At 55.8% G+C, this 12,414-nt stretch overlaps 1 protein-coding gene across 1 annotated transcript in view; it reads left to right on the top strand.

Moving 5' to 3' along the window:
• Positions 1-5,885: 5,885 nt before the first annotated feature.
• Positions 5,886-12,414, top strand: part of LOC137352681 (upstream stimulatory factor 2-like) — a gene marked incomplete at its 3' end in the record, with an annotated part of 176,817 nt that continues 170,288 nt past the window's right edge. Inside the window, exon 1 of the mRNA XM_068018398.1 lies at positions 5,886-6,105. Within this exon, the coding sequence (XP_067874499.1) occupies positions 6,074-6,105 (32 nt within the window). The remainder of the gene's footprint in view (positions 6,106-12,414) is intronic.

A 12,414-nucleotide genomic window follows, 5' to 3' on the forward strand; every position in this document is an offset into this window, starting at 1 on the left:
ATACACCTGCCCCCGTGTTACACACCTGTCCCCATGACATACGCCTGTCCCCCTGTTATACACCTGCCCCCGTGTTACACACCTGTCCCCATGACATACAACTGTCGCCATGTTATACACCTGTCCCTCTGTTCTCCACCTGTCTCCGTGTTATACACCTGTCCCGTGTTATATACCTTTCCCTGTGTTATGCACCTGTCCCCATGACATAAACCTACCCCATGTTTTTCAGCTGCCCTGTGTTATACACCTGTCCTCCTGTTATACACCTGTCCCCCTGTTACACACCAGTCCCTGTGTTGTATTCCTGACCACCTGTTATACACCTGTCCCCTGTGTTACACACCTGTCCCCGTGTTACACACATGTCCCCGTGTTACACACATGTCCCCATGACATACACCTGTCCCCTAAGTTACACACCTGTCCCCATGACATACACCTATCCCCTGTGTTATACACCTGTCCCCCTGTTATACACCTGTCCCCCTGTTATACACCTGTCCCCCTAAGTTACACACCTGTCCCCCTGTTACACACCAGTTCCTGTGTTGTATTCCTGTCCCCCTGTTACACACTTGTCCCCCTGTTACACACCTGTCCCTGTGTTGTATTCCTGTCCCCCTGTTATACACCTGTCCCCATGACATACACCTGTCCCCCTGTTACACACCAGTCCCTGTGTTGTATTCCTGACCCCCTGTTATACACCTGTCCCGTGTTATACACCTGTCCGTGTGTTACACACCTGTCCTCCTGTTAGACACCAGTCCCCCTGTTACACACCTGTCCCTGTGTTGTATTCCTGTCCCCCTGTTACACACCTGTCCCCTGTGTTATACACCTGTCCCCCTGTTATACACCTGTCCCCTAAGTTACACACCTGTCCCCATGACATACACCTATCCCCTGTGTTATACACCTGTCCCCCTGTTATACACCTGTCCCCATGACATACACCTGCCCCCTGTTACACACCAGTCCCTGTGTTGTATTCCTGACCCCCTGTTATACACCTGTCCCGTGTTATACACCTGTCCGTGTGTTACACACCTGTCCTCCTGTTAGACACCAGTCCCCCTGTTACACACCTGTCCCTGTGTTGTATTCCTGTCCCCCTGTTACACACCTGTCCCCCTGTTATACACCTGTCCCCATGACATACACCTGCCCCCTAAGTTACACACCTGTCCCCCTGTTACACACCAGTTCCTGTGTTGTATTCCTGTCCCCCTGTTACACACTTGTCCCCCTGTTACACACCTGTCCCTGTGTTGTATTCCTGTCCCCCTGTTATACACCTATCCCGTGTTATACACCTGTCCCCATGACATACACCTGTCCCCTGTGTTATACACCTGTCCCCTGTGTTATACACCTGTCCCCCTGTTATACACCTGTCCCCATGACATACACCTGTCCCCCTGTTACACACCAGTCCCTGTGTTGTATTCCTGACCCCCTGTTATACACCTGTCCCGTGTTATACACCTGTCCGTGTGTTACACACCTGTCCCCCTGTTACACACCAGTCCCTGTGTTGTATTCCTGACCCCCTGTTATACACCTGTCCCCGTGTTACACACCTGTCCCCGTTATACACCTGTCCCCCTGTTACACACCTGTCCCTGTGTTGTATTCCTGTGCCCCTGTTACACACCTGTCCCTGTGTTACACACCTGTCCTCCTGTTACACACCTGTCCCTGTGTTGTATTCCTGTCCCCCTGTTACACACCTGTCCCCTGTGTTATACACCTGTCCCCATGACATACACCTGTCCCTGTGTTGTATTCCTGTCCCCCTGTTATACACCTGTCCCCCTGTTATACACCTGTCCCCTGTGTTATACACCTGTCCCCCTGTTATACACCTGTCCCCATGACATACACCTGTCCCCTATGTTACACACCTGTCCCCCTGTTACACACCAGTCCCTGTGTTGTATTCCTGACCCCCTGTTATACACCTGTCCCCTGTGTTATACACCTGTCCCCCTGTTATACACCTGTCCCCATGACATACACCTGTCCCCATGACATACACCTGTCCCCTATGTTACACACCTGTCCCCCTGTTACACACCAGTCCCTGTGTTGTATTCCTGACCCCCCGTTATACACCTGTCCCCTGTGTTATACACCTGTCCCTGTGTTACACACCTGTCCCCCTGTTACACACCTGTCCCTGTGTTGTATTCCTGTCTCCCTGTTACACAACTGTCCCCCTGTTACACACCTGTCCCTGTGTTACACACCTGTCCCCCTGTTACACACCGGCCCTGTCCCTGTGTTACACACCTGTCCCCCTGTTACACACCGGCCCTGTCTCCGTGTTATACACCTGTCCCCGTATTTGCAATAATTTTAAAAGCAAAATACTGCGGATGCTGGAAATCTGAAATAAAATCAGAAAGTGCTGGAATCACTCAGCAGGTCTGGCAGCATCTGTGGAGAGAGAAACAGAGTTAACGTTTCGGGTCAGTGACCCTTCAGCAGAACCTGTCCATCCCATATTCTACCTTTAGCCCCCTTCCTGCAAATAAACACCCTCCCCACAACACCCCCGACTTGCTGAAAAGAGGTCCCTACAATCCTGTACAGTGAGTGAATGAGTGAGTGTAATCCCTCAGCTCTGCACACTCCCCTCCAGCAGTGAGTGAGTGAGTGAGTCCAATCCCTCAGCTCTGCACACTCCCCTCCAGCAGTGAGTGAGTGAGTGAGTCCAATCCCTCAGCTCTGCACACTCCACTCCAGCAGTGAGTGAGTGAGTGAGTGAGTGAGTGAGTCCAATCCCTCAGCTCTGCACACTCCACTCCAGCAGTGAGTGAGTGAGTGAGTGAGTCCAATCCCTCAGCTCTGCACACTCCCCTCCAGCAGTGAGTGAGTGAGTGAGTCCAATCCCTCAGCTCTGCACACTCCCCTCCAGCAGTGAGTGAGTGAGTGAGTCCAATCCCTCAGCTCTGCACACTCCACTCCTGCAGTGAGTGAGTGAGTGAGTCCAATCCCTCAGCTCTGCACACTCCACTCCTGCAGTGAGTGAGTGAGTGAGTGAGTCCAATCCCTCAGCTCTGCACACTCCCCTCCAGCAGTGAGTGAGTGAGTGAGTCCAATCCCTCAGCTCTGCACACTCCCCTCCAGCAGTGAGTGAGTGAGTGAGTCCAATCCCTCAGCTCTGCACACTCCCCTCCAGCAGTGAGTGAGTGAGTGAGTCCAATCCCTCAGCTCTGCACACTCCCCTCCAGCAGTGAGTGAGAGAGTGAGTCCAATCCCTCAGCTCTGCACACTCCACTCCAGCAGTGAGTGAGTGAGTGAGTGAGTGAGTCCAATCCCTCAGCTCTGCACACTCCCCTCCAGCAGTGAGTGAGTCCAATCCCTCAGCTCTGCACACTCCACTCCTGCAGTGAGTGAGTGAGTGAGTGAGTCCAATCCCTCAGCTCTGCACACTCCCCTCCAGCAGTGAGTGAGTGAGTCCAATCCCTCAGCTCTGCACACTCCCCTCCAGCAGTGAGTGAGTGAGTGAGTCCAATCCCTCAGCTCTGCACACTCCCCTCCAGCAGTGAGTGAGAGAGTGAGTCCAATCCCTCAGCTCTGCACACTCCACTCCAGCAGTGAGTGAGTGAGTGAGTGAGTCCAATCCCTCAGCTCTGCACACTCCCCTCCAGCAGTGAGTGAGTGAGTCCAATCCCTCAGCTCTGCACACTCCACTCCAGCAGTGAGTGAGTGAGTGAGTCAAATCCCTCAACTCTGCACACTCCACTCCTGCAGTGAGTGAGTGAGTGAGTCCAATCTCTCAGCTCTGCACACTCCACTCCAGCAGTGAGTGAGTGAGTCCAATCCCTCAGCTCTGCACACTCCACTCCAGCAGTGAGTGAGTCCAATCCCTCAACTCTGCACACTCCACTCCAGCAGTGAGTGAGTGAGTGAGTCCAATCCCTCAGCTCTGCACACTCTTCTCCAGCAGTGAGTGAGTGAGTGAGTGAGTCCAATCCCTCAGCTCTGCACACTCCCCTCCAGCAGTGAGTGAGTGAGTGAGTCCAATCCCTCAGCTCTGCACACTCCACTCCAGCAGTGAGTGAGTGAGTCCAATCCCTCAGCTCTGCACACTCCACTCCAGCAGTGAGTGAGTGAGTGAGTGAGTGAGTGAGTCCAATCCCTCAGCTCTGCACACTCCCCTCCAGCAGTGAGTGAGTGAGTGAGTGAGTCCAATCCCTCAGCTCTGCACACTCCACTCCAGCAGTGAGTGAGTGAGTCCAATCCCTCAGCTCTGCACACTCCCCTCCAGCAGTGAGTGAGTGAGTGAGTCCAATCCCTCAGCTCTGCACACTCCACTCCAGCAGTGAGTGAGTGAGTCCAATCCCTCAGCTCTGCACACTCCCCTCCAGCAGTGAGTGAGTGAGTGAGTCCAATCCCTCAGCTCTGCACACTCCACTCCAGCAGTGAGTGAGTGAGTCCAATCCCTCAGCTCTGCACACTCCACTCCAGCAGTGAGTGAGTGAGTGAGTCCAATCCCTCAGCTCTGCACACTCCCCTCCAGCAGTGAGTGAGTGAGTGAGTCCAATCCCTCAGCTCTGCACACTCCACTCCAGCAGTGAGTGAGTGAGTGAGTCCAATCCCTCAGCTCTGCACACTCCCCTCCAGCAGTGAGTGAGTGAGTGAGTCCAATCCCTCAGCTCTGCACACTCCCCTCCAGCAGTGAGTGAGTGAGTGAGTCCAATCCCTCAGCTCTGCACACTCCACTCCAGCAGTGAGTGAGTGAGTGAGTCCAATCCCTCAGCTCTGCACACTCTTCTCCAGCTGTGAGTGAGTGAGTGAGTCCAATCCCTCAGCTCTGCACACTCCACTCCAGCAGTGAGTGAGTGAGTCCAATCCCTCAGCTCTGCACACTCTTCTCCAGCAGTGAGTGAGTGAGTGAGTCCAATCCCTCAGCTCTGCACACTCCACTCCAGCAGTGAGTGAGTGAGTCCAATCCCTCAGCTCTGCACACTCCACTCCAGCAGTGAGTGAGTGAGTGAGTGAGTCCAATCCCTCAGCTCTGCACACTCTTCTCCAGCAGTGAGTGAGTGAGTGAGTGAGTGAGTGAGTCCAATTCCTCAGCTCTGCACACTCCACTCCAGCAGTGAGTGAGTGAGTGAGTGAGTCCAATCCCTCAGCTCTGCACACTCCCCTCCAGCAGTGAGTGAGTGAGTCCAATCCCTCAGCTCTGCACACTCCACTCCAGCAGTGAGTGAGTGAGTGAGTGAGTCCAATTCCTCAGCTCTGCACACTCCCCTCCAGCAGTGAGTGAGTGAGTGAGTCCAATCCCTCAGCTCTGCACACTCTTCTCCAGCAGTGAGTGAGTGAGTGAGTCCAATCCCTCAGCTCTGCACACTCCACTCCAGCAGTGAGTGAGTGAGTGAGTGAGTCCAATCCCTCAGCTCTGCACACTCCCCTCCAGCAGTGAGTGAGTGAGTGAGTCCAATCCCTCAGCTCTGCACACTCTTCTCCAGCAGTGAGTGAGTGAGTGAGTCCAATCCCTCAGCTCTGCACACTCCACTCCAGCAGTGAGTGAGTGAGTCCAATCCCTCAGCTCTGCACACTCCACTCCAGCAGTGAGTGAGTGAGTGAGTGAGTGAGTCCAATCCCTCAGCTCTGCACACTCCACTCCAGCAGTGAGTGAGTGAGTCCAATCCCTCAGCTCTGCACACTCCCCTCCAGCAGTGAGTGAGTGAGTGAGTCCAATCCCTCAGCTCTGCACACTCCCCTCCAGCAGTGAGTGAGTGAGTGAGTCCAATCCCTCAGCTCTGCACACTCCACTCCAGCAGTGAGTGAGTGAGTCCAATCCCTCAGCTCTGCAAATCCACCCCTGCAATTCCAGACAGCTCTGGGCCCAGGCCCTGCTCTCTATGCAATGCAATACAATGCACCCTCCCCTCTCTGCTCTGCTCTGCCTGTCTGTGTGTGAGCTGCCTGGGCTGGGGGAAGGAGACAGACCCGTCCCTGGCTCCATCTCACGTGTCCATTTTGGGATCTCACATGACCCTGTTGTTTGGCCTCGTGATCAAATCTCCTCCGAAATTCGAAATTTTGAGGCCACATGGATATATTAGACCAAGCTTTGGACACCAGGTGGGTGCAAGAGAGTCATTGCAAAGGAAAAGAAGCAAAAGGGAGGCTCCTTTCCCACCTAAAAACCAGGAATGCAACAGGAAAAGAGGGAAATCAGCCTTCAACACTGCAACAAATCCTTCTGCTCATTGCAAAAAAAAATAAGCAACAAATTCTGCAAAGTTAACAGGCAGAATTGTGCATTAAATATTTTTTTTAACTTCCCCCCCCCTTTCCCCCCAACCCCAGAAAATAAACATTTTTTTTTTTGCATTTCAACAATTGCAGCGGAGGCGAAAGATTTCCGGGCTTTTCCCCACCGCCCCGATTCTCTGGGGTTCGGTAAATGCGGGAAGAGAGTATTTCTGGTGGTAGCTGTTGGGGGCTCTCCTCGGGATTTAATTTTGTTGCAGTCGCTGCGGGGGGGCGGTGGAAAGTGAGGGGGGGTTTGTGTGTGTCGGGGTGGAGGTTGGGAGTTTGCGCCGGGCTCGTGCGGGAAAATTGAAATCGCGAATTTTCTTTTTCTTTCTCTCGGACTTGATGGCGATGTTTTGTTGCGGTGACAGTTGTCGGCACCTGCCGGTTACGCGTTGAAGGGGGGAGGAGGAAGCGTGTCTCGCAAATGCGTCTGCTCGATGGGAATTCCCCACAATCCTGTTTTAAGCCCCGATGTTTTGGAGGCGGGAGCACGAGAGTCTGGGCGGATGGGTTCCCTTCCCTGGAAGGTCCGACGGTAGAGGAGGTGGGGGAGGCAAAAAGGGATGTTTCGGAGGGGGTGTTGTGCGGGGGGAGAGCAGGTGAATCGAGATGTCATTGGCTCACTTTTGGGGTCCCGCCAGATCTTTGCTCACGGGGGGCGGGGGGCACGGACCGCGGCCTGGGGTCGCTGTGTTCAGTCCTGGGTCCCGCACCTTCGGGACGGATATACTGTCCTCGCAGACGGGGTGCAGCACAGATTCATCAGAATGATCCCGGGGCTGAAAGGGTTAAATTACGAGGGCGGGTTGCACAGACTGGGCTTGTGTCCCCTCGAGTGTAGAAGATTAAGGGGGGTGATCGAATCGAGGGTTTTAAGATGATTAAATGATTCGATCGGGTCGATAGAGAGAAACTATTTCCTCTGGTGGGGGGAGGGGGGAGTCCAGAACAAGGGGGCTGAATGGGTCTCCTCCTGTTCCTGTGTAACAGGATCGAGAGGGGCTGAATGGGCCTCCTCCTGTTCCTGTGTAACAGGCTCGAGAAGGGCTGAATAGGCCTCCTCCTGTTCCTGTGTATCAGGCTCGAGAGGGGCTGAATGGGCCTCCTCCTGTTCCTGTGTAACAGGCTCGAGAGGGGCTGAATAGGCCTCCTCCTGTTCCTGTGTAACAGGCTCGAGAGGGGCTGAATGGCCTCCTCCTGTTCCTGTGTAACAGGTTCGAGAGAGGAGCCGAATGGGCCTCCTCCTGTTCCTGTGTAACAGGTTCGAGAGGGGCTGAATGGGCCTCCTCCTGTTCCTGTGTAATAGGCTCGAGATGGGCTGAATGGGCCTCCTCCTGTTCCTGTGTACTAGGCTCGAGGGGCTGAATGGGCCTCCTCCTGTTCCTGTGTAACAGGTTCGAGAGGGGCTGAATGGGCCTCCTCCTGTTCCTGTGTAACAGGCTCGAGAGGGGCTGAATGGGCCTCCTCCTGTTGCTGTGTATCAGACTCGAGAGGGGCTGAATGGGCCTCCTCCTGTTCCTGTGTAACAGGCTTGAGAGGGGGCTGAATGGGCCTCCTCCTGTTCCTGTGTAACAGGCTCGAGAGGGGCTGAATGGGCCTCCTCCTGTTGCTGTGTATCAGACTCGAGAGGGGCTGAATGGGCCTCCTCCTGTTCCTGTGTAACAGGCTTGAGAGGGGGCTGAATGGGCCTCCTCCTGTTCCTGTGTAATAGTCTCGAGAGGGGGAATGGGCCTCCTCCTGTTCCTGTGTATCAGGCTCGAGCGGGGCTGAATGGGCCTCCTCCAGTTCCTGTGTAACAGGCTTGAGAGGGGCTGAATGGGCCTCCTCCTGTTCCTGTGTAATAGGTTCGAGGGGCTGAATGGGCCTCCTCCTGTTCCTGTGTAACAGGCTCGAGAGGGGCTGAATGGGTCTCCTCCTGTTCCTGTGTATCAGGCTCGAGAGGGGCCGAATGGGCCTCCTCCTGTTCCTGTGTAACAGGCTTGAGAGGGGCTGAATGGGCCTCCTCCTGTTCCTGTGTAACAGGCTCGAGAGGGGGCTGAATGGGCCTCCTCCTGTTTCTGTGTAACAGGCTCGAGAGGGGCTGAATGGGCCTCCTCCTGTTCCTCTGTAACAGGCTCGAAGGGGCTGAATGGGCCTCCTCCTGTTCCTGTGTAACAGGCTCGAGAAGGGCTGAATGGGCCTCCCCCTGTTCCTGTGTAACAGGCTCGAGAGGGACTGAATGGGCCTCCTGTTCCTGTGTAACAGGCTCGAGAGAGGCTGAATGGGCCTCCTCCTGTTCCTGTGTAACAAGCTCGAGAGGGGCTGAATGGGCCTCCTCCAGTTCCTGCGTAACAGGCTCGAGAGGGGCTGAATGGGCCTCCTCCTGTTCCTGTGTAACAAGCTTGAGAGGGGCTGAATGGGCCTCCTCCAGTCCCTGTGCAACAAGCTCGAGAGGGGCTGAATGGGCCTCCTCCAGTTCCTGTGCAACAGGCTCGAGAGGGGCTGAATGGGTCTCCTCCTGTTCCTGTGTAACAGGCTCGAGAGGGGCTGAATGGGCCTCCTCCAGTTCCTGTGTAACAGGCTCGAGAAGGGGCTGAATGGGCCTCCTCCTGTTCCTGTGTAACAGGCTCGAGAGGGGCTGAATGGGCCTCCTCCTGTTCCTGTGTAACAGGCTCGAGAGGGGCCGAATGGGCTTCCTCCGGTTCCTGTTTAACAGGCTCGAAAGGGGCTGAATGGACCTCCTCCTGTTCCTGTGCAACAGACTCGAGAGGGGCTGAATGGGCCTCCTCCTGTTCCTGTGTAACAGGCTCGAGAGGGGCTGAATGGCCTCCTCCTGTTCCTGTGTAACAGGTTCGAGAGAGGAGCCGAATGGGCCTCCTCCTGTTCCTGTGTAATAGGCTCGAGAGGGGCTGAATGGGCCTCCTCCTGTTCCTGTGTACTAGGCTCGAGGGGCTGAATGGGCCTCCTCCTGTTCCTGTGTAACAGGTTCGAGAGGGGCTGAATGGGCCTCCTCCTGTTCCTGTGTAACAGGCTCGAGAGGGGCTGAATGGGCCTCCTCCTGTTGCTGTGTATCAGACTCGAGAGGGGCTGAATGGGCCTCCTCCTGTTCCTGTGTAACAGGCTTGAGAGGGGGCTGAATGGGCCTCCTCCTGTTCCTGTGTAATAGGCTCGAGGGGCTGAATGGGCCTCCTCCTGTTCCTGTGTACTAGGCTCGAGGGGCTGAATGGGCCTCCTCCTGTTCCTGTGTATCAGGCTCGAGCGGGGCTGAATGGGCCTCCTCCAGTTCCTGTGTAACAGGCTTGAGAGGGGCTGAATGGGCCTCCTCCTGTTCCTGTGTAATAGGTTCGAGGGGCTGAATGGGCCTCCTCCTGTTCCTGTGTAACAGGCTCGAGAGGGGCTGAATGGGCCTCCTCCTGTTCCTGTGTAACAGGCTCGAGAGGGGCCGAATGGGCCTCCTCCTGTACCTGTGTAACAGACTCGAGAGGGGCTGAATGGGCCTCCTCCAGTTCCTGTGTAACAGGCTCGAGAGGGGCTGAATGGGCCGCCTCCTGTTCCTGTGTAACAGGTTCGAGAGGGGCTGAATGGGCCTCCTCCTGTTCCTGTGTAACAGGCTCGAGAGGGGGCTGAATGGGCCTCCTCCTGTTCCTGTGTCACAGTTTCGAGAGGGGCTGAATGGGCCGCCTCCTGTTCCTGTGTAACAGGTTCGAGAGGGGCTGAATGGGCCTCCTCCTGTTCCTGTGTAACAGGTTCGAGAGGGGCTGAATGGGCCTCCTCCTGTTCCTGTGTAACAGGCTCGAGAGGGGCTGAATGGGCCTCCTCCTGTTCCTGTGTAACAGGCTCGAGAGGGGGCTGAATGGGCCTCCTCCTGTTCATGTGTAACAGGCTCGAGACAGGCTGAATGGGCCTCCTCCTGTTCCTGTGTAACAGGCTCGAGAGGGGCTGAATGGGCCTCCTCCTGTCCCTGTCTTAACAGGCTCGAGAGGGGGCTGAATGGGCCTCCTCCTGTTCCTGTGTAACAGGCTCGAGAGGGGCTGAATGGGCCTCCTCCTGTTCCTGTGTAACAGGCTCGAGAGGGGCTGAATGGGCCTCCTCCTGTCCCTGTCTTAACAGGCTCGAGAGGGGGCTGAATGGGCCTCCTCCTGTCCCTGTGTAACAGGCTCGAGAGGGGGCTGAATGGGCATCCTCCTGTTCCTGTGTAACAGGCTCGAGAGGGGGCTGAATGGGCCTCCTCCTGTTCCTGTGTAACAGGCTCGAGAGGGGCTGAATGGGCCTCCTCCTGTCCCTGTCTTAACAGGCTCGAGAGGGGGCTGAATGGGCCTCCTCCTGTCCCTGTGTAACAGGCTCGAGAGGGGGCTGAATGGGCATCCTCCTGTTCCTGTGTAACAGGCTCGAGAGGGGGCTGAATGGGCATCCTCCTGTTCCTGTGTAACAGGCTCGAGAGGGGGCTGAATGGGCCTCCTCCTGTTCCTGTGTAACAGGCTCGAGAGGGGGCTGAATGGGCCTCCTCCTGTTCCTGTGTAACAGGCTCGAGAGGGGCTGAATGGGCCTCCTCCTGTCCCTGTCTTAACAGGCTCGAGAGGGGGCTGAATGGGCCTCCTCCTGTCCCTGTGTAACAGGCTCGAGAGGGGGCTGAATGGGCATCCTCCTGTTCCTGTGTAACAGGCTCGAGAGGGGGCTGAATGGGCATCCTCCTGTTCCTGTGTAACAGGCTCGAGAGGGGGCTGAATGGGCCTCCTCCTGTTCCTGTGTAACAGGCTCGAGAGGGGGCTGAATGGGCCTCCTCCTGTTCCTGTGTAACAGGCTCGAGAGGGGCTGAATGGGCCTCCTCCTGTTCCTGTGTAACAGGCTCGAGAGGGGGCTGAATGGGCCTCCTCCTGTCCCTGTGTAACAGGCTCGAGAGGGGGCTGAATGGGCCTCCTCCTGTTCCTGTGTAACAGGCTCGAGAGGGGGCTGAATGGGCCTCCTCCTGTCCCTGTCTTAACAGCATCCTGAGGAACACGTCCGAGAATTCTGAGGCATCGTTGCCATCGACCGTGCTTGAACTTGGCTCAGTGACCTGTTACCCCTGACCCCCGTTGTTCCCCCACAAGGTTGCTGAGGGGGAGTGGGGAGGGTCGAGGGGAGCGAGAGAGATTTATGTGGAAGTCACAGCGAGGTTTGCCTCTGCAATCCAGTGAGAAAGTGCTTCACATACAATGAGTGCGAGACCTCGAGTCACGAGAGCGCAGATCGAGGCCATTCGGCCTACCCAGTGCATGCTGGCTCTCTGTTCGAGCAACCCAGTCAGGCCCACTCCTCCGCTCGATCCCCCGTATCCCTGTAAGTTTGTTCTTTCCCTCGAGTGCCCATCCAATTACCTTTTGAAATCATTCATGGTCCCCACTTCCACCACCCTCGTCGGCAGTGAGTTCCAGGTCATTGTCACTCGCTGTGCAAACAAGTTCCTCCTCGATCCCCCAACCCCCGGTATCTCTTGCAAAAAAAAAAAAACTTCAATCTGAAGTGTGCTCACTTCTGGAATGTGGGAAACGTGGCAGCTAATTGTGCACAGCAATACCCCACAAACAGCGATGTGAACATGACCCAGATCATCTGGTTTTTTTTTTAGTGATGTTGGTTGAGGGATAAATATTGTCCCCAGGACACCGGGGAGAACTCCCCCGCCCGCTCTTCTTCCAAATAGTGGCCGTGGGATCTTTTACCCCAACCTGAGAGGGCAGACGGGGGCCTCGGTTTAATGACTCATCTGAAAGACGGCACCTCCGACAGTGCAGCACTCCCTCAGTACTGACCCTCCGACAGTGCAGCACTCCCTCAGTACTGACCCTCCGACAGTGCAGCACTCCCTCAGTACTGACCCTCCGACAGTGCAGCACTCCCTCAGTACTGACCCTCCGACAGTGCAGCACTCCCTCAGTACTGACCCTCCGACAGTGCAGCGCTCCCTCAATACTGAACCTCCGACAGTGCAGCGCTCCCTCAGTACTGACCCTCCGACAGTGCAGCGCTCCCTCAATACTGACCCTCCGACAGTGCAGCGCTCCCTCAGTACTGACCCTCCGACAGTGCAGCGCTCCCTCAGTACTGACCCTCCGACAGTGCAGCACTCCCTCAGCACTGACCCTCCGACAGTGCAGCATTCCCTCAGTACTG

This window comes from Heterodontus francisci, chromosome 39, assembly GCF_036365525.1.
Source record: "Heterodontus francisci isolate sHetFra1 chromosome 39, sHetFra1.hap1, whole genome shotgun sequence".
In the NCBI taxonomy this organism is placed as follows: Eukaryota; Metazoa; Chordata; class Chondrichthyes; order Heterodontiformes; family Heterodontidae; genus Heterodontus; species Heterodontus francisci.